General features: G+C 39.1%; 1 protein-coding gene across 1 annotated transcript; it reads right to left on the reverse strand.

Moving 5' to 3' along the window:
• Nucleotides 1–1,280: 1,280 nt before the first annotated feature.
• Nucleotides 1,281–27,295, reverse strand: lamb4 (laminin, beta 4). The gene is made up of 36 exons (XM_079859990.1): nt 27,146–27,295; nt 26,949–27,028; nt 25,224–25,271; nt 24,097–24,254; nt 22,067–22,202; nt 21,903–21,976; nt 21,610–21,798; nt 21,446–21,509; nt 20,509–20,723; nt 17,898–18,018; nt 17,583–17,771; nt 17,285–17,440; nt 16,570–16,682; nt 16,397–16,476; nt 16,170–16,302; nt 15,323–15,619; nt 15,047–15,232; nt 14,840–14,949; nt 14,410–14,530; nt 14,116–14,293; nt 13,874–14,017; nt 13,322–13,553; nt 13,091–13,248; nt 12,693–12,917; nt 8,928–9,145; nt 8,722–8,818; nt 8,289–8,643; nt 7,963–8,120; nt 7,611–7,810; nt 7,341–7,526; nt 6,988–7,132; nt 4,239–4,446; nt 3,983–4,118; nt 3,530–3,700; nt 3,204–3,357; nt 1,281–3,106 (listed from the first exon to the last, which is right to left on the reverse strand). The coding sequence occupies exons 3-36, from the start codon at nt 25,261–25,263 to the stop codon at nt 2,967–2,969; spliced, it is 5,487 nt and encodes a 1,828-aa protein (XP_079716116.1). The 5' UTR covers nt 25,264–25,271; nt 26,949–27,028; nt 27,146–27,295; the 3' UTR covers nt 1,281–2,966.
• Nucleotides 27,296–27,594: the final 299 nt, after the last annotated feature.

Raw genomic sequence — 27,594 nt, forward strand, 5'->3', positions numbered from 1 at the left:
TTTCCATTTGTATTTCAATATGTACCAACAAAATGTAAGATATTTACCTTAATGTACCTTCTGTGGCTTACCATGTTTTAACCATGATAATTATATGTGCTATATTCAAGCACCACGGTATTAGCATGGTACTCCAAGGTATTAATATAGTACATGTCCCAGAAAATCATGGTAGCACAATGGTACTTTTTGTTAGTGTTAAGATAAAAATAAAAACACTTATCAGTGGTTGCATTATTTAAAGACACTTATCAGTGGTTGCATTATTTAAAGATTAAAATAAAATAGCCTATAAAATGTTCTCACAATCTCTCAATAATAATTATAAAGTCTTAACAACAATTATGTTAACAGCTATTCTTACTTTCAATGATATGCTGAAATGAACTGGCATGTGAAATGGGAGTGATCAGTGAAATGGCCTTAAATAAGGGAGGATTCCTTAGTAATTAGACAGTTTAAAGGTGAGTCAAAGAGCAGGAGGTTCATGTAAAACTAATTGTTGTCTCGGCTGAGCTAAATTAGTGAAATAATCCAAATGACAAGGCAGAGAAAAACAATACTCTGTAATTTTAGACATTAAGAAGTAACCCAGAGCTTTTGATTAGTGTATTCCTAAGGCAATAAAAAGTGGTCAGTTATGTAGATGGAGGGCATGTTCTCCTAAGCACATTTGATTCCTTAAGGTCATTTTACCCTACATCCTGTAACCAATTCACTTAGCGTTTTTCTTTGTTTTCTCTTTGTAAACTTCAGGAAGAGATTAGGTGAGGTGACACAACTCATATCTGTAGATCCTTCAGAAACCAGAATGACACAGTTTACCCATTCAACAGACTTTATGACCTACACCAGAAAAAAAAAAAAACGTTCAGTCAGGTAACTAAAAAAAAATTACTTCAGATTGTAACACCAAAATTAACTAGTTGTATTCAAGTAAAAAAAAAAACACTAATATATCTGAATTAACCTGACTACAGGTTACTCCTAAAAGTCATTTTTAAGAATCAGATCAGGTAGAAATAACTATAAGGTAACAACTGCACCTTTTCATTTTTTTATTGTTTTAAAACAAGTGAAGATGAAATGATCTCAGATAAAATGTCTCAACAACACTTAAGTAGCTAAAAATGGGGGAAGATCCACTCAGACAGATCAATGAAATATCATCAGTGGGACTTTACCTTTGGTTTTGCAATTCAACAGTAAACAGAGAGGCTATTAACACCTAAGAACAAAAGCACAGACCCTCCACCTCCTGCGAGAGACAAACAAACACATTCCACAAGCAGCAGGCGTCTAAACTTGACTGACTTATCTTATTGCGCATGGAGCAGCTGTAGAGATGAACTCTGGAAGTAATGCTGAAGTAGATTTTTAATCTATAGAGGTTTTAATTACTTAACCATGAACCAAAAACAATGGAAATACTTAAAAGCATTTGAACTGTTGGAGGAAGCTTAGGAATATGCTTAAATAGCTCAGACTAAGCTAATCTGAATCAATCAGTAATTAAATATGCATCTCTGATTCGTCAAGTCTAAATCAAACATTAAATTCATGAGTCTTTTTGATTGATTCATTTTAAAACCTGGCTCATAAGAATCATTGTTACTCAGTGAGGACAACTCACTTGAAAAATAGGTTTTGTCGTCATTATTTTTGTCATTATTTATCTCATTCAATTCAAGTTTCAAGTTTGTTCTTATTTATATAGCACATTTAAAAACAGCAAACATGGCTGACCAAAGACCAGGGCAAAACCACACATTCATGATAGAAGCTCACAATGAATTAAAAGCTAAAGAAAAAAAGTAGGTTTTAAGAGAAGATTTAAAAACAATTAAAGACTGCGCCGATCTGATGTAGACCGGAAGGCTGTTCCACAGCCTAGGGCCGGCAATAGCAAAGGCTCTATCTCCTCTATTCTTTAATTGTGATCTGGGGACAGATGAAAGTCTCTTATCACCAGTGATCAAATGTACGTTTTCTTTTGAGGAACTTTGCAGCGGCATTTTGTACTAATTGGAGACGAGCAATAGAGTATTTGGTCATGCCATAGTAAAGAGAGTTGAAGTAATCCAAATGAGATGTAATGAGCGCATGGATAGCAATCTCTAAGGTTTTCTCAGACAGAGAGGATTTAATCTTAGAGAGAAGACGTAGCTGGAAGAAACAGGAACTAATCACCGCATTTGTTTGTTTTTCAAATTTGAGGTTCTGACCCCAGAAAACACGTAAGTTCTTAATGCAGGATGAAGTAAAAGGAGCAAGGTAATCCAGGTCAATGCAATCTCATTCGATTCAACAAACTCATAACTTGAGTAAATTATGATTTGTTTTGCTGTGCCACTGTAGATTCAAGCAGTGCAGGAAACAATGCTGCATGGTTTGTGTAATGTAGTTGGCATTTTTAATTTTACTCTTGCGTCCTCTAGTGGACAGTCAGGGTTGTACATTCCCTATATGACATTGTCAAACACAGGACTGTCCATAATTTGCTAAAAATATACTATAAAGAAAATACTTAAAGAAAAACATCAGATTAAAAAATGGACAGAACCATAAAGCATTCCTGGTGCTTGATGAGAACCAGTTTGTAGCACTAGATTCAGCAAATCCTTAAATCAGGGTTCCTCAAATCCGGTCCTGGAGGGCCACTGCCCTGCAGAGTTTAGTTCCAACACTGATCAAACACACCTGAACAAGCTAGTCAAGCTCTTCAGAGTTACAAGAAAATTGCAGGTATGTGAGTTTGATGAGTGTTTGAGCAAAACTCTGCACGACAGTGGCGCTCCAGGACCAGGATTTGAGGAACCCTGTCTTAAATGATCAAGATAAAAGAGCTGCATTTATCCCATAATCCTAGTCCGAGGCAGTTTTGTCCTGCGTTGCCTTCAGCATTCTCCCATGGCAAACACTAAAAATGATTCCACTAATTTTGAGGATGGGAAACCCTTGCAGGCTTAAGTGGAGCACAGATCATATTTTTCCACTTTGTCAACAATAAAGTTCTTCAAATAATCTGCCTCCTTCTGGAGTGCCTCCAAATCTTTCATCTTTTCCTCTTTTCTTTCAATTGCATCCAGAATCCTTTTCTCCAAGTCTAAAGAAACACCAAGGATAAAGAAACATTTCACATATCGAAATCCGTCATACCATTAAATCCAGATGTATACTGCTCTGTTTTGATGATATTGTACCTTCAATGTTCTTCATTTTATCTTCCACATATTTAGCCAGCGTCTCTGCCTCCATTGTGATGTTCTTTAGACGTTCATTAGCCTCTTCATTAACATTCTGGTTTGTGCTATTCAGTTTTAATTTTTCAAACTGCTCTTTCAGTTCTTCAAGATCCTGTAAATGTAGAAAAGCAATCAACTCTTAACAGAACTGGTTAAGGTTAGCTAAATAAAGGCAGCTGCAACATCTTTCCAGTTACTACGATTATACTTTTAAACAGTTACGTATGTTTGTACATCCGACATATTGCATATTTACATAAAATATATGTACTTGTAAGACTTACATCGTTGACATCATTGGCACTGGCGAGAGCTGCATTGGCAGCATCTTTGGCCTCCTTCCCCTGAGCTCTGTTCATCTCCGTCTTATTCTTCAAGGCCTGGATTTCATCCAATAACTTTTTGGCTCGAGTCGAATCCAAATTGTCCTCAATGTTTTTCAGTTTAGGTTCAGTCTATTTAACATTGATGAGAAAATATTGTTATTAAGCAGTATATTGGTGATATAATAGGTGATAACACTGAGAGCAAAATAAACTAAACTATAATTTCGTATTCATTTTAAAGGGATAGATCACAGAAAATAAAATGGTGTGGACCACATGTCTGATGTCATGATGTGTGTGTAGAAATTACACCATACAGGTCTAAATGACATGGAGGTGAGTGAATGACAGAATCACTAATTGAAAGATTCCTTAAACATGCATGCATTGTATAGCAAAATAAATCATTACCTCATTAACTTTGCCACTGATAGCATAATTGTTTTCGTCAGCCTCATCCAGATCATTGACTATCTTGTCATTGAGCTCTTCTGTATCATTCAGTACTTTCTCTATCTCCCTTACATCAATTGCCTTGGTTCTGTTCCTGGTTATACAACAACCAAACATGATTAGTGATGCTGGTGACCACAGGTTTAGCTTTATAAAGCACTTAAATAGTTTAAACTACAGATGTGAGACATAGAATTCATTACTACAGCCTCACAAGATTTCTTTGGCCCTCTCCTTCAGGTTTTCTGCAATTTTGGCTTGTTTTTCTAAGTGCTCTAGATCATCGTTGAAGTCTGTGATGTTTGCCAAGATCTTCTTGATGTTCTCAATCATGTCCTTGATCTCATCAGGGGACTTGGGTAGCTGAATGGACAACACAGCATTGGCCAGTTTCTCAATGTCTTCTGGCCTCACCATCTCATCTGTTGAGGTACAACACTCAACTAAATTTACATTTTACAATGTACATTTTCATTTTATTGTAAATGTAAACTTAAGTAGTCGTTTCATCTTAAAATTCCTCATGCCACACCAAATTTATATGATCTGGAGACATTTGACAGAATGAAGCTGTTTTTAGCACAGAAATTTGGAAAAAAGAAAAATCACAGTGACAAATCTTTCTGCCGTAGGTCTGTGGGGCATTCTTTTTTTTTTTTTTTTTGTCTGTTCAGAATAAGAATGCAAATTTACTCTCTACAGTGGTACACAAAGGCAGCAGTGCACAACTTTCTGTTCCCTATCAGTCGGTCACTATCGACATACGTCGTGACCGACGAATAGGAATCTCGCTAGAGAGGCCAATCTACTTAGAGTGAAACTAAACGAGCCAATGCACGTTGGCGTGCAATCATTTGCAACAGCTGCTCTGCCACGCAGTGCGGTTATATAACGAGCAGCAGGTGTGATTACAGGAGCCGAGCACTTCGATGCTGTGTACTCTGCTGAAAGAAGAGTGTTACGAGAACGAGCAAGCTCTCAACGGGACCTCTCCAGTCTGAGCAAAATTGAGCAAAACAAAAAAGCTGTTTTTACAGCTGGTAAGGTGAGCCATGAGAGAGCTGAAAGGCTGTTCTTACGGCTGGTAAGGTCGCCAGCGAGAGAGACAGCGCACGACAGGTACACATTCCTGTCCATGTTCGCTGCGACTGTTCCCCTGCGTGCTTCAGCACCAAAGAGAGCAGTCTTTAAAAGAGCTTACAGGGGTATAGCGCATCTTTTTAAGTGTGTTTCTGGATGCAGTCGTTACCTGGATTATCCGTTACCTGGATGCTGGACCATCCACGAGGTGTGTACCAGTCGTTTCCTTCGGCGCTCCCCATGATGAACAGATGTCAATCGCTGCATCGGAGGGTGGGTCAGACGTGACAGCGGTGCCCGATTTGGACCGGGAGATGATGGCCATGCTTTCCCGGGCCACCAACAGGATCGGGCTCATGTGGAACCCTCCACCGTGTTCCGAGCCCTCGAGGCTGGACGATTGGTATCTCGGGGTGGCGTGCGCTGGTTCTCAGCAACCCACCCCGGTGCCTTTCTTCCCGGAGGTGCATGAGGAGCTCACTGGGTTGTGGACGGCACCTTTCACTGCCAGAAACCGTCCCGGTGGCTCCTCCTCCCTCACCACCCTTGATGATGGGACGGCTAAGGGATACATGCGCATCCTGCCAGTGGAGCGGGCCGTTGCCATGCAATTGTGCCCTAACTCCACTTGGCGAGGAGAGCTGTGTCTCCCTTCCCGGGCCTGTAAGTACTCATCAGACTTAATCAGCAAGGCTTACAAAGCCTGTGGGGAAGCTGTCTCTGCCATACACGCTATGGTGTTGTTGCAGGTACATCAGGCCATGGCACTGAAGGACCTGCACGAGGGTGGTCATGATCCCCAAGTTCTTCAGGAACTTCTTGCCGCGACGGACCTTGCACTTCATGCAACAAAGGTGACCGTGCAGTCGGTGGGTCGTGCGATGTCCACGATGGTGGTCCAGGAACGCCATGTCTGGCTGTGTCTAGCTGACATGAGGGAGACAAAGTCAGGTTCCTTAACGTGGTCAGCTGCCTCCACTCCATTACCTGCGGCCCCTCAGTCTGCTCCTCCTGCGTCTGCCCTCGCTCCCGCGCCGCAGCAGCAGCCTCCACCTAAGCGGCACCAAGGAGCCAGCCACAGGCAGGCCGCCCCGCCTGTCCAGGCCCCCGCCAAGAGGGGCGGCAAAGCCAGGGGTAAGTGGCCCTAGGACGGGCGACCCGGAGATGGATGGGATTGCTCTTCGGGAGGTGGTGACCGCATCACTTCCTCCCCCCAAAGATTATTGGATGTTAAAAAAAACATTGCATTGACGGCATGCAAATGTTTGTGTTGGTCTAAACCAGGGATGGGCAACTTCGGTCCTGGAGGGCCACTGTCCTACAGAGTTTAGCTCCAACCCTAATCAAACACACCTGAACAAGCTAATCAAGGTCCTCAGGATTACTAGAAAATTACAGGCAGGTGATTTTTTCAGGGTTGGAGCTAAACTCTGTAGGACAGTGGCCCTCCAGGACCGAAGTTGCCCATCCCTGGTCTAAACAGATGCATTAACAACCGTTCATTCATAGTAAAATATTAATTGTATTGTATATGGAAAATATGTTTTGTAAAACACTAGGTTAGCACAAGTGTGAATAAGATTTGAGTGCTATAGCTGAGGGTAAGTTAAATTCTTCAATTCACATGATCAAGGAATATCAATGATAATTTTGTCATTGACACTTGTTACTGTCTACTTTTGTAGAATGAAAAAGAGAAGCTTGGAGCTCTGCTTTTGCTTCTGCTCTCCACAAAATGAAGATACTACTTCTGATTTGTCTGAGAGTGACCTGAGGTGAGTATATGATAAAATAACTACCCAATTACTTTTATTGACTGGATATGATCAAAGACCAGGCTAGCTTTTAACAGAAGCAAGCAAGTGATTTGTTAGATGCCTTACCTCTTAGGTAGTTATTGAGCTTCTCTATGAGGTTCTTGGTGTCAGTCTTTTCCTTCTCATATTTGTTCTTAGTCTGATTAATTTTATTCATCAGCTCCTCTGCTTGATCTTTGATGTAATTAGTCATTTTTGAGGTGTTCATGAGCTGTAAATAGAAAAGAAAACAGAATGAGGTCTACAAGTTAAAGATAAAAGGATAAGAAAGATATTGTGGCTTCTGAAAAACAACTTAAGTTCCTCTGGATACCCTAATATAGAACATTTGAACTACAAAACAGTAAAGTATATGTATTCAAAAATTATAAATAAGAGTATGCAAGAGTAGGAATGTCCTGGTAAGTTTTTTGACATGCCTTCGCATCATCTTCTTTGAGTTTATTGCGCAGAGCAGTGATGTTCTTCTCGGTCACCTCTGCCAGTTTGGAGGCATTGAGGCTGATGGGTAAACTCCCCGTACAGGCCGGCCCCCCGCACATCCCACACAAAGCTCCACCACATTTTGCTTTCTCACATTCTACATCACCTGGAGCCCCACAGATCTACGGCAGAAAGATTTGTCACTGTGATTTTTCTTTTTTCTTTTTTTTTTTTTTTACAAAACCACAGTTTTACTCTTCATTCACCTCCTCGTTGAGATTGGCAACGCTCAGAGCTTTCACTTTCCTTTCCAGCTTATCCATTTCTCCTATGCGACACTTTGCAAGTTCCAATGTGGCATTCTCTCTTGTCTTCCTGGAGGCTTCTTGGGTCTTTTTAGCCGCTTCCACTTTCTTCACGCTGTCAGTGAATTCGTCATAGAGCTTTTTGATCTTATTCAAAATATCTGAAGAAATGACACACAATAGTTACATAGTAGCGCCTTTAAAAGTCAAACTGAAGTGTTGTAATGATATTGTTCACAAATGACAGTATGATTCAGCCATAACAACTTTAATGGTGGTATTCATTGAGATTTAACACTTTTCACACACAAACCATTAGCTTTTACATCTGTCACTGGAACCTCTTTTGCCTTCTCTCTGAGATTCTTCAACAGCCTATTGAACTCAAGGCGGATGTTGTCGATGTCAGTGTTGAGAAGTACGGTTGGATCAATAATGATTATGTTTGGGTCAATGGTCTCCGTTTCATTCCTAAGGAGTTAGTAGAATACCATGCAAGATAGAGGCTTTCATTGTAGAAAGATTACTGTATACAGTATATTTTAATAAATTAATAGATTTAAAATAAAATGAGCATCATGTCATTGACCTAGAAATATTGTAGTATTTTAATTAAATTGTGTAAAGACATTGCAATACCTAATGCGTGCCAAGAGCTTCTCTAGTTTTTCAAGCTCATCCTGAGCAGTCATGTTAAGAAGACTCTGCAACTTCTCCAACAAATCCTGTAAGTGTTGTAGATCAGATGGAGGCCGATAGTCTTCAGGGCAAGGCATCATAGTTTCTATCCTCTCAGCATCTATTCTAATATCTGAGACGATTTTCTCCCAGAGGTGGAAGCAGGCATGGCAGGGTTCACAGGCAGGAAAGTTGGTGTTGTGACCCGGGGCACATTCATCACAGAAAAGGCCTGTCACCCCTGGCTTACACAAACACTCACCGGTGTAAGTGTCGCAAGCTGGAAAAATGGTGCCCTCCATGTTACAGTCACAAGCTAAAGGAAGGATGAGATTTTTGTTTTAGTCAGCAGACAGTGACTTGGAAGAAAATAAAACTGCATATAATAGCTTACATATGCACTGTATATCTGGGTTTCCAAAGTGATTCGGCCCACACTCATCACATTTTCTGCCTCCATACTCTGACTGGCAGAAACACTGGCCTGTGATCTGGGAGGACATTAAGTGAAGGAGTTGAAGCCATTTGTGATAAGACACTTATTGTGAAAAGTGAATTTATTGTATGAATTATTATATTAACACAAGATACAGTATTGACCTTTTCACAGGCGTAGTTGAGAGCATGTTCTGGGTCACAATTGCAAGGCTCGCACCCAGACTCCCCATCCAGGTTCCAGTATCCATCCGCACACTCATTACAAAGGGCTCCTTTGACACCTTTGCGACATGGGCACTCGCCGGTTTCCTGGTCACAGAAACAGGGGCTTCCAGGTGGACACTTTGTGTCATCTGTGCCTCTCCGGTCACAAGAACACTCTAGTATACAATAAAAACAAGACCAATGTTGTTTATGAAGGCGTTTTAGTGCCATGTTAAAATATAAAAGACTCAAGAATAAATATCTGATGCCAAAATTTGTAATTTGTTGAAGTCCCCCTGTAGTCAATACTTTTGACCCTTAAAACTCATCTTTGATCACCAAAATTACATATTTAAACATTTTTTCTATGAACAAAAAATGTTTTAAATGTAGGTGTCTTTTTTTCCGCAGTAGTTTCAAGAGTGAGATACATGATGGGCTAATGTAGAAAAAAATAATTTAAGGTCATTCTGGGATGAATATATTCTGGAAATCCTCCTTTTTTTTTGTCATTAAGGGAAATCATCTCCTCTCAGTTACAAATTTGACTGGTAAATCATAAAGAGTATTTTTTTTTTTCACCCTTTTGTATTTATTGCATTGCATATTGACTGTTCAGGGGTGACAGATTGATAAGCAGACATGGTATTTATGACTAGATGTAACTTTTTATACTTTGCGGTAAAAATGGCTCTCCTACTGACTTTGTCCAATCAGTGTGGCTCTCATGAAAAAAATAGTGAAGACCACTGCTCTACACCCTTGATTTATTTAGTATATGCAAATTAGCCCCGCCTCCAATCACACACACCAGCTGAGAGATCAATTTGTTGACGATCACACGTTGACCTGATTGGTTACAGGTCAACGTTTGTGACGTCAGAAACACCAGCGATTATAAACCGCGTTTTTGAGACTGTCTTTGGTTCACACTAAAGCCCTGCATTTCAGCCCGAGCCCGACGGGCCCCGACTTTTTTACGCCCCTAGGGCCGGGCTTCGGGCCAATTTTCACGTCATAGTTCACATGCGGGCCGGGCCTCGGACCTTTTTTGGGTTATCCTTCTTTTTATATTTTTAGACATTAATTAAAAAAAAAAATATGAGAAGTTGACGTCGACGATAGAAAAACAAGAAAGACATTTAATAACCTCATAACTTTCATAATCTTATAATTACACTGACATATGATTGACATGACAGTCTCACGCACGCACGCACACACACAGAAGGTTTCCCGTCAGCGCAACCAACGATTCACCTCATGTGCAAATAATGGAGAATATTAAGAGAAAAATCGCGAGTGATAGAAGAGAGGACTGGGTTAAAATCTTCCACTGTGGATGCTATTCTTTTTCTCCACGATGCTCTGTAAGAGACTGTTCTAACTTTTCGTTTGATTGGACTTTATTTTCGTTTAACTGTTGGAAACTACTGATGTTTTTCGTTTGATTGGACTTTATTTTCGTTTAACTGTTGGAAACTACTGGAAAAAAGAATGGCCATGTTCTGTGGTGCATTTTTGAGGTAAGATAACCTGCAAGTTTGTTTTTGATTTATTTAATTTAATTTGTTTAGATTGACTATTGCTCATTTCGTTTGCGAGCGCTGTTGCGAGCCTGAGCCTGCCTCAGTATTTCAAAAAAATTTACTCACTGTGGTTTAATAAATAAACATTAAACTAACTGTCTGTGTGATATGCTTGAAGTGTTTTATATCTATGGATTTTATTGTAGCTAAGTAAAGTATTAGCGTTGATTTGAGAGGCTAAATTGATCAAACATGTTTTACTCGCTGTTGGCTCGGCTTGATTGGTCGTCATTTTTTTATTTATTTTAATTTTTTTAAATGCTCCAAACATTTGTCTAAATTAACTTAATAAAGAAATGAAAAGAAAAGAAACATAACTTACAAAACGGACATATTTTAATGGCGGTCTGCCGCTGTGAAAAAAAAAAGAAAAAAAAAACGGCCTCGGGTCGGACTCGGGCTGATAATTCTGATGAGCTGTCGGACACGGGTCGGGCTAGGGCCTGAGCGTCTCGGGCCAGGGCCGGGCTCGGGCCTAGATTTGAGGCCCGTGCAGGGCTCTAGTTCACACTGCAGTTTTAAGGAGGAAATACTCCAATGGTGTTGACATGAATTTGCACATGATTTGTCTTAAAGCATATTAAAACACCACATAGACATACAAACAATATTAAAAGCTGGATTTTCACCACAGGGGGACTTTAAGCATTTTGTCCCCCATAGAAAGAAACACATTTTCACCCTATCTATTTTGTAAATGCATGTTATAAATTTTAATGTGAGCGATTCATCCATTATTTTTTGACCTTGTAATGGTTAATCAGCATGTCATAACTTGATCTTATGGTCAAAACAACAGATTTCTTTTGGGTGACATATGCCGATCATTTAGTCCACTCAAAACTCACATCTCTACAATCAACTACAAGCTCGCATTCATTTTTGGATGCAGTGCCCACAATTCAAAATCCAATCTATAACCAAATACACACCTACTAAATCCCGTCTTACTTTTTAATTTTAATTGACCTATGGCTAAGCCACGCCCCCTCCACTCACTCGGACAAACCTTCAACATTCGGTGACAGGCGCTATGGCAGCTGCCACAGTAGGAGACATTTCACAGGAGGCAATTGATGATTTTTGGAGACAGAAAGATTATATATCATCTCGAAGTCACCAAAAGGGCCTTAACTATGCATTGGAGGGTTATATTAATCATTTTATTGTTGAGAAGGTCGATGAAAAGCTTCAGCTCCAGGCAAAAATGTACAGGTTACAGTGTAAACGTGATAAACCGCATATCGTTGCCATCACCATCTCAGACAACAAGATAGAGGATCAGCATTGTTCATGCACTGCTGGGTAAGAAGCGTGATTTACTTTCAATTTATTAATCTAACTTGATGTGACTTGTAAAATATGCTATGGTAATTGCTACTAGCTTCTTTTTTTTTTATCTAAACCTAGCTTAAAGCTCCATATTAGCATAGCTCGATTTTTTCTTTTAGGTGGTGGTCTACCGCATAACTTAATCCAGAGCAGACACTTATCTCGGGTGAGATGTGGCTTGGGAAAGGGCAAAAAATACACACCGTCGCCCAGCCTCTCGGGATACCTAGTGTCGGAGTTGCATGTACCCCATACACACCGTTTGACCATTTTAAACTTAAAATGACAAGAAAAAACATAAAAACGAATGAAAACTGACTAACTGCAATGCATTTCAATGGACGTGGAAGCGGAGAATGTCCGAGTGTATTGCGTTAGCTATGCGCACTATGATTGGCTCATCGGGTTTGGGGGCGTGGCTTAGCCATAGGTCAATTATCCCTTACATGTGGATGTACATCACAATACGGAAGAAAATATCTGTTGCTACTTTCATTTCATCAAGACATAAACATTAAAATGTGTATGTTTATATTCTGGGCCACATTAACAGTTTTCTCTTCATCAATTATGAATGGGACAAAAAGTTTAATCACATTGTCTTTCCCTTTTGCAGTGTCGTTGTTTTGCTGGTAGAAAGGGAAACATGAGAAATTTGGTTCTCCTTGGTTTGAGCCACATTAAGCATTTTTAGTGAATGTACCCTTTGAGGTACCCTTTGACAATTTATTTGAAAAACTGAAAGGGTCACATTGATTTTCGATGACTGTCATTTGAGTTTAAAACATTTCAAAACCTGTACCTTTGCAGTCTTGAGCGAGAGCATTGCCATAGTATCCAATTTTGCAGCTCTGACATCGCGGCCCTTCTGTGTTGTGTATGCAGCGCAAACACTCGCCAGTCACAGCATCACATGCATCACCATCTCGAGAATCAATGTTATTGTTGCAACAGCACTCCTCGCATCGGCCACCTGGCAACCTCAGGTCACCGTAATAACCAGGAGCGCAGGAGTCACAGTGTTGGCCTGCAAGAGAAAGGGTAAGATTTATAAAATAAGTGATGTATCAGTGTTTCACGATGTATCACGATTTAAACAGTGTTGTATCTTTAGTTCCCTAACTGTGCGTTACATCAAACAGGTTACTGGAAGACTCTTTGATGGTTTCGGAAATGCTATGAATGAACGTGAACAAGGACCTGTATGTCCAGGCAGACATTCACAGTTTGGGGCTCCAGAGTACAGATCCTTGTTGCAGGAAATGGCAAAGAAACGTCCACTTCCATCCACATCTGGACATAAGCATGGCTCACATGGCTGCCCAGAGACAGGGTCACCAACATAACCATCTTTACAGCTAGGACAGAAAAAGACCATTAGCATCTAAATTCCAGTGAATATTATTTATTTTATTTCAAATCCTCTCTTGCCTTTCACAGTTTGGTCCCGTGGAGTGTTCCCTGCAGTACAAACAGTCTCCAGTGATGGGGTCACAGATGTCAGCCAACCTGTTGCATTGGCATTGTCTGCACAGGGGAAACCCATAGTAACCAGGGTAACATTTATCACAACGACGGCCAGTTACTCCATCTCGACACGGGCACTGACCAGTTGTCTGGTCACACAGTTCAGCGGTAGAGCCAGATGGATCACAGTCAAATGCTAGAAAGGTCAATGAAAAATAAGAAATATCCAAGATAAAAAAATGAGCACAAGTGCCATGTTCTTAAAAATGTTTTGTTTGTTTTCACATTTCATATGGGTTTGAAATGTTTATTTTCAAAATAAGTTCAAATTTAAACTATCTAAAACTAAACCTGAATTATACCATGTCATAAAAGATCAACATTTCTGATATTTTAAGAGAATTGTTGAACTCATGATATCAGGACAGTAGGAATTTAAGTCAGATTATTTCATGTCAACTTTGAAATATAGATTGTCACAATATGCCTGAGATGACATGAGAGAATATGGCTTACGTGAGCAGCCATTGGGTCCAAGCCCGTACGTCACAGGAGCACAGGAATCACAGCAACGGCCAATAACATTAGGTTTGCATTGACACTGTCCACCGAATTTACTGCATGATGAGCTAAACGCTCCAACTTGATGACAGTTGCAAGCTGTTGATTTATACAGATACACATAGTATACATACTGTATAGTGACATGGATTTTGAATCTTGTGTATATCAGTGGTGTACTTTTAGATGATACTCACCCACTGCACCATTGTGAATAAAGGCAGACATGCTTCCAATATGCTTCTCACATACTTCATATGGGGTTTGCTCTCCTGCCTGTGCTCCCAACTCAATACAGCGGTATTGCTGAAACTGAGATAGATGTGACTGCGAACAGACGTTTGGGAGGGAGTCCACTTTGGGAATGAGGCCCAACTATGGTGAAAGTTAATAGGGGTAAATAAGTATGGTAAATATACGAAACAAAAGCAATTTGTTTAGTAGTTTTCTAATTTATAATTTTCAATGATTTGGATCGGTTGAAATCTTACAGAGTCAATCAGGATGTATGAGCTGGTCTGAGGGCCTGCTTTGTGCTGCTTTCTAAAAGCGACGTCCACATAGTAATTATTACCATCATTGAGGCACACTGGTAGATCCAGAGTGGCTGTCCTGTATACATTAAAAATGTTATTTGGTATTTATGGTTAAGAATAGTACAAACATAGTACATAAAGGATAGTATGAAAGTTGGAGTCCAAAAAATATTCGACTCCATTGACTAACACTTAAAAAACGTCTTCTTTTCCATTCTACAGAAGAAAGAATTTCATATGTTTGGGACGTTGTGAGGGTAAGTAAACTATGTGTAAGTAAACTCATTTTTGGGTGAAATATAACCTTAGTAAACTATCAGTCGACAGAAACCTAATAATTTATGTTATATACATTCAAAAATAAACCCAACAAAAATCTTCTCACCTTCCAGAGCCTGAAAGAGTAAACACTTTGTCAGATGGGTCATTCTGACAACGTCCATCCCCTGATCCAAGTGGGACAACGTTCACAATAGCTGTCCAATCATCGGTGGACTGCAAAGATAAAGTTTAGAATACATAAATGTGAAATAGACCAAAACATTTCAAACAAACGTTGATATTCAAATATTGATTGAAAGGACTGGCTGACCTCTGGTTCATAGCGGATAACTACATAGTAATCAAGAGCTGCTGGTATATTGCTGACAGTAAATCTGAGTCCTTCCCCATCCTGAACTCGGACAAAACCCGGTCCAGTCCAAGTGACAGACTGATCTGAGACACGTTCTCGCTGGATGATCTGTAGAGATGAGCCTGGTTCAAAGGGGATTGTCCTCTGCATGGGAACAACCAAGTAAGACAATCAGATTCAATTCTGTAGCATTATAACTTGGACAGTTTGTTTATCTGTCATTTCAAGCTTCACCTGGCCTTGTCTTCGTCTTCGTCTTTTCCGTTTCTCAGGTTTGTACACCACAACCCTTCCATTACTAATCTTGAAGTCATAACCCCTCTCTCTGAAGTAGTGTTCACAGACGGGCAAGGTGACATGGGGGTTGTATGGGGTCGAAGTTGGCTTCACCGTTTGGGGTTCAGGTTCTTTATTAGGTATTGGGGAGGGTTTCGGAGCAAAGGGACATAGAGGGAGCTTGGCTGGTCGTTCAGGTATCTGTTCTGGGAGGTAGACTGTTGTTGGGGCCTGAATAAATGGAGAATTTGCCGACTGTGGAAGCAGAAAATGAAAGCTGAAGTATTTACATTTTTTCTGTTGAATCACCTTAAAAATTTTAAATATACAATTTAAAATTACAATTTTTAATGACTGTAAAATTATAATGTGGTATAACAAGAAGTAAAAAGTAATAACATATTTTCCTTATACCAAATACAAGTGCACACCTATTTAAAAAAAAAAAAAGTTTTTAAATATATTTTTCAAGGTAAAATTTTGTATAAAAATAACATGAATTATAAATTCCTAAATAAATTTATGTTTTAGTAAGTTGCACCACTTGACATTTTCTAGTCTTAACTAAACTTGACATACAAAGGTAAAATTATGACCTTGCAAACTTTATTTTTGTAGGATTGTGGCGTTGCAATAAAGTGAAGTAGATTGTACTTCACTTTATATTTTAGATGTAGTATATGTTGAATTATGTGTTTAAAAATGTCATATTGTGACCATTGCCAAAGTCCAAAGTCTAGTGTGACCGCAAATATAAAATATAAATTATTACAGAAATCACATCCAGCCAATCACAATCTCTCACCAGAGGCACTGCATTCTCAGCCTCATAAATATAGAAATCAAGAGGAGCCAGGAAATATCCAGGAGCTGGATCACTACATTTGTGGCCCACCATGTTAGGCCTGCATTCACACTGGCCATCCACAGAGGAACATCTGTGTAAACAGTATATGCATATACTGTCTTGTAAACAATTAATCAGAGGTATGTGGTTTGCTGCAGAGGTAAGTGGTTTGCTGAGAATCTTACTCAGATCTTAGGGCCCCTCCAATGTCACAGTCACAAGGTAAGCAGCCATAGACTGTGTTTCCCAGACCCCAGTAACCTGGCTAGGAAATTGGAAATCATAGTAGAACATTAAAATTTTCAAGTGTAAATTATTAAGTTTAGACGCTGTGGTCTGATGGAGAGGTTCAGCTTACCAGACACTGGTCACACTGTGGGCCGTAAGCAAAGTGCTCACAAATACACCTTCCTGTGGTCTGATCACAAGGGTTGTCCGTGCGTATCGTTCCCATGAAATTACACCTGCACACTGGATATGTATACATGAATGAAGAAAGACATGATAAAAGCTTAAGTGAATGCATACATTTTGCAAGTAGGTGAATACAAAGACTTTCAGATATTCAAAACTCCTGACCTTGTGACCTTACATCCCTGCTGAAAAATCCATCATTGCTGGTCACCAGCATAAGGTAAGTTTTGCATGCTGGGACCAGTATGAGGTTCTGGTTACTGGCTATACCAGTTTTGCTTGAGAACAGCATGACTATGCTATCCCGATCTGAATCATAATCACACAATGTTTGTTCACTGGCCAGAGGAGAACTCATCATTTTCCTGTTATCACTGTAAAGCTGCTTTGAAACAATCTGTATTGTATAAAGCGCTATAAATAAATGTGACTTGACTTGACTATGATGGTCCACCAGCTAGACCAGCTCTAACAAGCCTAGACCAACATGGAATTCATGTTGGTTTATACTTGATTTTGCAGCAGGTATGGCTGACACCAGATTAGATGGATGGACTTAACCGTAAGTCCGACTTTTAGCTATTCAAACTCAGTTTTACACGCTATTGAGTATGAAATGTCTCTGTAAAGTTCTATTTTGTGGGTGAATGAACACTTACACTGACAGCCGCCAGGTTCATCCCGGTTGAACCCGTAGAACCCAAACTTGCAGCGGTCACAGCGTTCTCCTTCAACATTCTGTTTACACACACACTGGCCAGTCACTGGATCACACACACCACGGTCCACTGAGCCATCAGGATCACATTCACAAGCTGGGCATAGAATAGAACAAAATAGAGACATTTTGGAAACCTCTAAGTAGCCTTTCTTCCTGAAGTATTACTTTAGAGGTCAACAATGTAAAACATACAGTAGAATAAATTATTTGTAAGTCTAGAGGATTTTTTCACTCACGTATACAGGCGTTGGGGTCGTCCACAGAACGTTGAGGGTCCTGGTAGTAATACGGCCCACACAGCTCACACTGAGATCCTACACGGTTATTCCTGCAGTCATCACACACACCACCACTAACCCCACCAGTGGCCAGATAGCGTGCTAGGTCAAAGTGACACTTCTCTGAATGGCCATGACAGTTACAGCCTGAAACATTAAAAGAGGAGTCACATATGGCTTTTTATTGTTACTCCCAGTGTGTTTTAATGTGTGTGCCTATATTTTATGTATTGTTATCAAATCTTTATCAATAGTCTGGCTGAGTATGCTTACTTCTGCAAACATCTGAGTCTGTTTTTCCCCCTGGCCTCCAGGGGGCGTCATGGTAGAAGTCTTGACAGAGCTCACAGTTGTAGCCTACGGTGTTGTGTTGGCAAACACATCTACCGTGCACCTTGAGCAAAAAGAGGTGAATATCAAAGGATCATAAAAAAACAGACACAATTATTATAAAACATAGATAATTTCTTTAACCTAAGCTACTAATTTAATATAAAAAAGGCTTGTATAAAAGTAGAGCAAACCTACACTGAAGTATGACAGATAGTAATTATTGTTAACTACCCTAAAAAATAAATATAAATACATATTTGTTCAGAAACAGTCTAAAGAGTAAAGAATGTGACTATACTTAAAACATTCCACAATTACAGAAATAACAGAACAATAATGATAATTCATTACATTTATATAGCGCTTTTCTCAGCACTCAAAGCGCTTTACATAGAAGGGGGGAATCTCCACAAACACCACCAATGTGTTATTATATATATATATATATATATATATATATATATATATATATATATATATATATATATATATATATATATATATATATATATATATATCAGAGGTGGGCTGTCAGGGCCATCAGGGCCTTCTCTGCTGGCCCTGTCAAAATCTATATATAGATTATATATACACAGTAATATATCTATATATTTCCAGAAAGAATATGGTTATTTTTTGTGAGGCTGAGCTGTATTTTCCATATGTCATCAAAACGCATCACAGCTCCGTGGACCAGCACTAGTAGTATAGCTAGCCTTCCATTGAAGCTGCCATTTTCCATTTATCATAACTTTGACTGATGTGTATCATTAGCCAATCAAATTTTGATGTGTAGTGACAGAACACCTCAGGGGGCCAGCGATGTGTCGGCGCTAACCCCAGGTGATGTCATCACCTGTTTGAAATTTTGGCGGGTTGTGAGCGATGTCAGTGAACTGAGCTATGGCCGCTGCCTTCACACCTCTTATCGATCCTGTTTTCGATCTCCTTCGTGTGCCTTTTTCAAGGCGTTCGTTTGGAGAGAAGAAAGAGATCATTTCGGAAGGAAGATCTACACCTAAGCTGGATGGGCTGACCAAGGCCGGAAAAGGTTTTGTGCGGCACTTCACTGAGGGTAACAACGACCGTTATGACTGGCTAACAGCGAGCACTGAGCGGAACAAGCTATTTTGCTGGCCGTGTTTGCTTTTTAATACCAGTGATACGGGTTTTAACAGCCTTAATAGCTTCACCAAGGCAGCTATCAAACACCAGGCATCCGAGCGTCTCCTCACAGCGGTGGTACATTTGAAGACCTTTGGTGAGTCCAGAGTGGATTTGCAGCTGGATGACCAGCAGAGACGAGAGAGAAGTCTGCACAATGAGAGAGTGAAGAAAAACCGGGACATACTGAAGCACCTCATTGATTGTGTCATCTTTTTGGGACAGCATGGTCTTTCAAGGGACATGACAAGGGAAATGAGTCGCTGAATCGAGGTAATTACTTGGAGTTACTGTCTCTGCTATCAGAATACGATGCTGACTTGCGACACCACCTTGCCACGGCCACCGTTTTTATGGGAACATCGGGGAAAATTCAGAACGATCTCATAAATGCTGTTGCTGAGGTGCTAAATGATTCCATCAAAAAAGAGATTACCAACACCAAGTTTGTCGCAGTTATGGTGGATGAGACCACCGATTGCAGCAACGCTGCACAGCTGTCATTTGTACTCCGGTATGTTACTGACATCGGAGTTAAAGAAAGATTTTTAAAGTTTGAGGATGGCACAGGAAAAAACCGAGCTCATGATCTAGCAGCTTCAGTACTTAAAGTGTTGGGCAGCTATGACTGCAAAACAAAGTTAGTGGCACAGTGTTATGACGGAGCCGCTGTAATGGCATCCAGACTTAATGGAGTACATGCGCGGGTAAAAGAAGACATTCCTCGGGCTCTTTTTGTGCACTGTTATGCACACACATTAAATCTTGTGATGTCTCACAAGATTAAGGAAATTAAGGATTGCAAGATTTTTTTTTTTTTTTGTGAATCTGGGTGGATTGTCTGCATTTTTTACACGTTCTCCCAAGCGCACAAAACTGCTGGATGAGTTTTGTGAGAGGTGGCTGCCACGGGTCTCTCAGGTGAGATGGAACTTTAACTCCAGGTTGGTGGGCACGGTCCATGACAAAAGAGCTGAGCTGGTCAGGCTTTTCCAGCACATCCTCGATCACGCAGAGGATTTTGACCGTGAAACGGTACATTGTGCATCAGGACACTTGTCACAATTGAAGGATCGGAGGATGGATTTCATTTACAAGTAAAGGGTGAGTGTTACGTCTCACTGTTTAGGAGAGATAAAGTTATTGTGGTATTTTATACAGCATTTTTGTATGTTTGAGTTCATATATACTTTTCATGACTGCGCTATCTGAGCACAGTATGAGACATTCTGAAAGTGTCAAGAAGATACATGAGAGACTATATGGGGTCTCAAGAAAAGTAATGCTTCCATTAATCTCCATTTAAACCACTGCTGTCTAGGAGAAACAGTTCAGACATTAAGGAGATCTCATATGTGATTTTTCTTTCTTGCAGGAGTATGCTCACCATGCCAGGCTCACTGAAGGTGTCTCCACGTGTGCCATCCACGGGAACGCACTGACTGGCGTGGCCATTGCAGAAGCAGGTCCCGCGAACGACCATCTCATAGAGGGCGTAATAATACTTATCCTGTGGGTTCCTCCTCCGTCGCGTGAGCAACGTGTCGCCCAGGGTGATCAAACGGGTAAAGTTTACTCGGAGGTTCGTCAGGGTGATCAGCTCTGAGGACCATAAGAAGTACTGTAACTGATATTATAACGGCACTGTATCTGTTATTGGCCAATATTACACATTTTTCACTTATCAGTATTGGATATTTAATTGTGCAGCTCATTTCCTCTATTTTTACGTTTAGATTTCCTCACTTAAAGTTAGTTTAAAAAAATACATATTTCATTAATTCTCTTTAATCTTTAGCAAACCTCAAAATGAATATGCATTTTCTTTTAAACTGTACACTATAAAGTTTTTTTTATTAATTCTCTTTAATCTTTAGCAAACCTCAAAATGAATAAGCATTTTTTTTTTTTTTTACTGTACACTATAAATTTTTGACATCTAAATTATTTTGTAGCATTTAATTTTAGTTTTAGCGTGTTATTTTTAATATGGAATTTTAATATCGGCCATTTATCGATTATCGCCCATTATAATTATTGGCTTATTGATACTATTTTAATATAACTGCATCTCTAATTAATCTGGGTCCTGAAAAAAGCCCAGGTGAGAACCAATGAAACAGACTATGATATGACATGTTTAAACAGTGTAAATTTTCTTTACAGTGATTTTTTTTTTTAAATGTGTCTAGCACACTATGAGCTCATCATTTAGATATCAAGGCCTTTCACTTGTTGAACATGCCTTTAGGCATCATCCTGGCTTGACATCTAAATTACTGTGTTATTTCTAAAACAAACAACACCTTCAATGAGACATGAACCTTGTATAGTAGAGTCGTATGGATCATGGATGTCAAAACTTGGATCCAAGGCTTTTAACACCACCTGGATGGAAAGCACAGTAAGAATTAACCTGAAATGTATGTATGTTAAATGTAAGTCATTGAAGAGGTTGGATTATTTCAGGATTGCTCTGATACTATACCTCTCCATCGGTGGATGGCTCTGCCCCAGAGTAGCGACTGTCACAGATGAGGTCATCAAGACTGTCTGCTGGCTCCTCAGAGACGCCGGGGAATGAGTTGGCACAGTCCTCTGCGAAGTAACGGAAAACCTTCCAGGTTCTCCCGAAGTCTTTTGACCTCTCGACCAACATGGCAGCAGGTCGGAAACTCTGTTTGAGAGCATGTTATCAAATAGTTTGCTCAATCACATGCCAAATATCAATTAATTAAATTATTTGAATAAGATTTGTCATATGGGAAGCGCTGAATGTACCTTGAATGTCAATATCAAATGACTAAACTGAAACATTGCTTCCAGATCCAACTGAATGCTGACTTCATGCACACCTAGGATTTTAAAATTAAGTCTAAATTCAGGATACCAACAAGGATTTAATGACAAAGAGTCTATTGAGTTCATGCGAAGAAGTTACGCACCATTCTCAGACTGCCACCACCTCATCTTGCGTTCGGGTTGGAAGGTGGTGATGATGTTCTCTATGCGGTGGCTGTTGGGATTGCGGTGGAGATTGTAGGGGCTCCTGGAGTCACAGGTGAAGCACTTGCGATCATTCTAAATTGTTTAGATAAAGGGCAATAGAATCTATTAAATGGCAATATGTAACAATTTTAGTGTGCTGAACAACGACATTTAAGTGGTTGTTCACCAGTTTTCCATTGGGCTGTTATGCCTGCTGAACTTGAGAACTGAATCAGATTCATAAATGAATAATTCAGCGGTGCGTTTCTCGTACAACAATGTAACTCGCTGTTCAACTACCATACAACGATGCATTGTTAGAGAAATTAAGTTGCTAGTCACGACTATTTCCCAAAACCATAGTAACTTTGTTGCACATCCCATTGGTTAAAAAATATAACTGTTATTAATGACGTCTATCAAGTGGTGAAATTGTATGGAAATGTATGGAATGAAAGATACCGATTATTTTGCTCAAAGGAATGATCTTTGGAAAAGTCCACATGCCATACTAACAAGAAACTATGCTTCTAACCACAGGTCACAGGTCAATCACACAACTTTGCGATGATGTTTGGATGTTGGAACTATGGTTTCTGGAAACAGTTGGACTATGTTATGAATGACAAGGTAAATGACAGATCTTCTATATTTGGCACACCCCAGATCAATTAGTAAACTGATTTATTGAAAAGATCTGATTGAGATTGAACATGACTACTTCCCTCATGAACTCGCCAAGGACAGTAAGGGCGGATGGCAAGATTTTCAGTGATTAATGACTTACATTTCATACTATTCTTCACACAAAACCAGTGAAAAGTTTCAGAAGAATTGGAATATAGCGCTTAGAGTCTTATACTTTTATGGGGTTCTTTGGAGCTTGACAGACACAGTCCTCATTCAATTTCATTATATGGGAAAGACCCACCAGGATGTTCTTCTTCAGAAGAAAAAAAAAAAATCACCTTTTGTGTTCTATTGAAAAAAGAAACTTCTATGGGATTGGAACAACATGAGAAAATGAACAAATAAAGATAGGATTTTCCAAGTGAATTATTCCTTTAAAAACTTCATACAGCTGGGAGTAAGTTGCAGAAGCTCCTACACAGTAATGTATTATTCTATATAATTAGTGTCTCCTGGCAAGAATTCAAAAGCATTTTCTGAAGTAAGGCAGAATATTGTAGGGACAATGAGGGGGGATATGCAAGGGGTACGTCTGAGTTGCGGGCATGTACGAACAAGAGCTGTCCATCACATTAATAATCTAATTTTAACACCTGAGAAACCAACCGAAATGCATTCAGTATTTTTTGCAGCTTCCTTTTATTTATATTGCCTGTTATTGGAAGCACCATTGCGGTGGTCTCTTCAAGCCAAGAAAAGTACTGTAAATATACAAAATGAGTGCTAAATGACACACCCACATACCAGCTTTATCACCTGTATAGACAGGGCTGAAGGTATGGGGCGGGAGGAAAGCGGAATATTGAAACAGGCATAAATTAGTCTTGTGGCAGAGAAGAGGTAATGACCTATACGACAGCTCAGGAAGGCACATCAGAACTTGTCTGTAGTATGTATTAGCCAAAGGGTTGGCCAGAGTGCTGTCAATCCACACTGAAAAAAAGGGAAAAAGCATGTCTCTTTTATCTTAGTGTGGGTGCTGAAAAGGGACCATTTTGGGATGGAACTGTATTCTGGGTAGTTTGGATTTGGAAGATGTTAAGCAAATACTGCTTCACTGTACTCAGATTCCAGAGGGTAATGTATTTTCGTCAGGTTTTAAAGACAATTTTCAAAGTATTTTTCCAAGTTTCAAAGTGAAGTGTAGTACCAAATCCCAGAGAAGTCTTTCCCTGCAAAACACAACAAGCGATGTTCTGGGAGCAACTCTATTTTCATTTCTGGTTTAATACTCTGAAGACATTTGCCCCTCACTGACATTCAGACCCCTCGAAGTGTTGCGATTTTTACAACTGACCTCCAGGTATCCCAGGATACAATAGTTTTGCGGCCTGTAGAGGCCACAGGTTGAAGAAGCAGTGAGTTGGGCGGCTCGGCCCACCATGAGGTCACCGAGGTTAGGATAACACGAATTCCCCACACATTCATCCTGGAGGCGGACTGGAGCTGCTATCACTATAAATCACAAATGCTCAGTTATTTCAGATTTCACATTAACTAAACCTCAAGTAATAAAGTTAGCTGCATATTGATGACTCGTCCTGTACCACCAATTTGTGTCCAATCAAATGCTCAATCAGAATGCCCCTCCCATTAAATTAACTATTTTAGTCCATGTATGTTCACTTTGATGACCTCTCTATGCTAGTGTGCACTATAAACAAATAAGCTTAGCAGATATACACATTTAAAATATATAGGGACCAAAACACCTGTTGGCCATGAAGCTATAAATCCAATGAGAGTACAGACCAAACATATAATGACATTTTTCATAAACCAATTGCCATCTAGCGTGAACTATTGGAATTCTGAAACGTTTCAAGAAGTAACGAAGCCTCATTTGCTGAAATCACGTGACTTTGAACCACTGATTTGATGCAAAAGATACGTTTTCAAAGTTCTTGTGTTTAGAAAGCACCCATCGTCTTAAGTTGATAGCGATTATATTTAGATTATAGTGAACTATTCAATAAACAAGACATTAATATTGAGTAGAGCGCTGCGGTAATAAAGTATTTTTGTTTGCGGAAGTTAGCATCACCCTGGTTCCTTCAACAAAATCCCAATAGGATTTTTCTAGTTGGCTTTTTCCGTTGGATAATCGTACAAAATTTGTGGAATTAGAAAATTTGGCCTACAAAAATACGTCAACTCTACAGCACATAATTATAATATATATACTAATTATAAATAATTATATAAGAACATAATCCCTCATTTCTCTCTCGAAACTAGACTGGAGCTAAGTTTCAAAAATAAAAACGAAACTTGAAAGACAAAAAGTTTACATGTGAAGCACAGTATGAAGCAGATTTTCAATCCAAAGTTGGCAAGTGATCACACGTTTCCTATATGATTGGCATCATATGGAGTAATTTCACTGTCAGCTTCCAGCAATGTCAAAGACATGAGCAGACTTACAGAGAAGCAGGAACGCTGAAGTCTCCCATCGGATCTGCATTGCTGGGCCTATAGGACAGATGGGTGCACGAGGAGAGAGAAAAGATGGAGGAATGAATGGAGGAGGAGGAATATGATACAAAATCAATGTGAGAAATATGTCTCAATAAACAAAGCCCTTGCCTCAAGGTTTGCTACCGGTTTAAAGCAAGGTGTCTAAAACGAGTAAATTTCAAGTATAAGCAATCAGCTGGACACCTATGACTTACAGGCTCTCAGCACTTTCAATTTTGGGACTCTGCTGGGAGTACTCTTAATGTTTAATATAAAATCTAATTCCTCAAGCAAAACCATTTAAGAAGCACTGCTCTAAAAGACATCCATTGACTATGGTAGTGTGAGATGAGCCTGTAATTTGATCATTTTTCTGTAGAGCCTATCAGTACATCTATGACACACAAAGAAGAGTCTTTTTTAACAGAGTAGATCATTCACCACAAAGTCAAACTTCATTCAAGAAAGCCACAATGTATTTATTCGACTACAGCCCAAACTTACAGGAGGGCTTCTGTTCAAGTCTTGTGTGTGACGAAACAGCAATTTAAAACATGCAACAACAAGATAATCATTCAAGCCTTAGTTTGCTTTTAGCCTGAAGATCCTGCAACTACAGGAAAAATTGGACATTTATGTAATTGCCAGGCAACTACGTCCTGCCATCAGACTAGATGGTACTACATTAAAGTCAATCAAATTGTGCTCAAATTTAATATAATATTACTTATTTTATTTGGACAGGACAGTTTATCCCTCGTTTTTCATTTCAATACATGTTTTTTCACTTTTTATTTTTCAGACATACAAAAAGTGATGTCCGGAGGGGATAATTGTTTTTAATGTCCCTACTAAATAAATAAATAAACCATCAAAATATGAGGAAAATATTGTATATTTTTTAAATATGATGGAAGAACAAAACATAACTTGGTTAAGGTATTAATCTGACTAAAATTATTTGGCAAAAAAGGCAAACTACAGCTACAGATTTTATTTTACTATGCAAAAAAATAAAATAAACAAAATGCATAGAAAAACAAAAAGCTGACAGGAAAAAGCATACATTTCAGTTATTAATATTTTGTTGGTTCTCTCTTGTTTTTGCATGTTCATAATTTCTTTCTATGACAGCCTGTCCAAAAAATGATGTCCACACAATTTGGCATGTTTTACTGCGTTATCACAAATAAAACAATTGATTCAAAGCACAACTACAATATGCTTTACAAAAATCATATTTAAATAATATTTCAATAAAGGGTGAAGATGTCAGTTTTCTTAGGCCGGACATCACTTTTGGCCACTACAGTAATTTTGCAGATTTTTTTTTTTATATTAAGTAAAATAAATGTTATTTACTAAAACATCAAAACAACTAAATTATAAAAAATAAAATAAAAACGTACTAAACATAAAACTACATTTTAAAATACAACTAAATTATAGTATAAAAATATAACTAAATTACTGTTTTAAAATGCAATAAAATAAATTATAAAATAAAAGTTGCTAACATAAAAAATTGGCAAAAATTTCACACAAAAAAAAGTACAATGGAAATTAAAAACTTGAATAAAAACTATAATAGCATTTGAATGATACTAAAATAACAGTGCATCCCACAATGGTTACATAAAAAGTATACCAAAGAAATCATTACATCAGCTGTAACAGAATATTTACACATACCTTAGCAGATTTGAAGACAAATAGCATGTGGATGAAGACTTGACTGAACTTCTACCGAAGATCCATCATAGTCCAGTATTCTATAGAGAACAATTCAAAGCGCTGACTTTAACTTTACACCTCATTGTATTATTCTTAAAACTGCAGCACAGCTGGTTACACAAAAAATGACTCAACGATTCCACAATCTCACTTACACTGACCAGGACGGATAGTTTAAAGTCGATTCGACGGGGTCTTCTGCTGATAATCTCACCGTGTTGTGGTCTCGGGCTTGTGGGTACGCGCGTTCCTGTAGCTGCCAGTCATGGATTGTGCAGTAATAACTCTGAAAGTTGAAGCTTGTAAAGACACACCTGAGCTCCCGTGTGTGTGTGAGAGAGAGAGAGAGAAGGAAGAAAAGCCCCAAGGCTGTGTGAGAAAAAAGGGATTATGTTGCATTGAAAGCTGATTTATGCTTGTCATGTACAGAATACAGCATTCTGTATGAGATGGAATGATGGGTAGATTCATTGCAGGACACACTCTCTTCACATCAGACTATAGAAATGTGTTTGACAAGAAGCTGAATCTAAGGCAACATGAGTTTACTTGCTTAGATTAAATGCTTTATAGTCTACTACTGCTTTAGAAGGTGTGTCTACTA

This window comes from Squalius cephalus (genome assembly GCF_949319135.1).
Source record: "Squalius cephalus genome assembly, chromosome: 23".
Classification (NCBI taxonomy): domain Eukaryota; kingdom Metazoa; phylum Chordata; class Actinopteri; order Cypriniformes; family Leuciscidae; genus Squalius; species Squalius cephalus.

Excerpts from the sequence above, each read along its gene's own strand:
- lamb4 (XM_079859990.1), bottom strand. The coding sequence starts at position 25,263 with ATGCAGATCCGATGGGAGACTTCAGCGTTCCTGCTTCTCT. Across the intron at positions 20,724-21,445 it reads ATACGACTCTACTATACAAG|AGCTGATCACCCTGACGAAC; the intron begins GTTCATGTCTCA and ends TATGGTCCTCAG. Across the intron at positions 14,018-14,115 it reads TATTCACAATGGTGCAGTGG|CTTGCAACTGTCATCAAGTT; the intron begins GTGAGTATCATC and ends ATAAATCAACAG.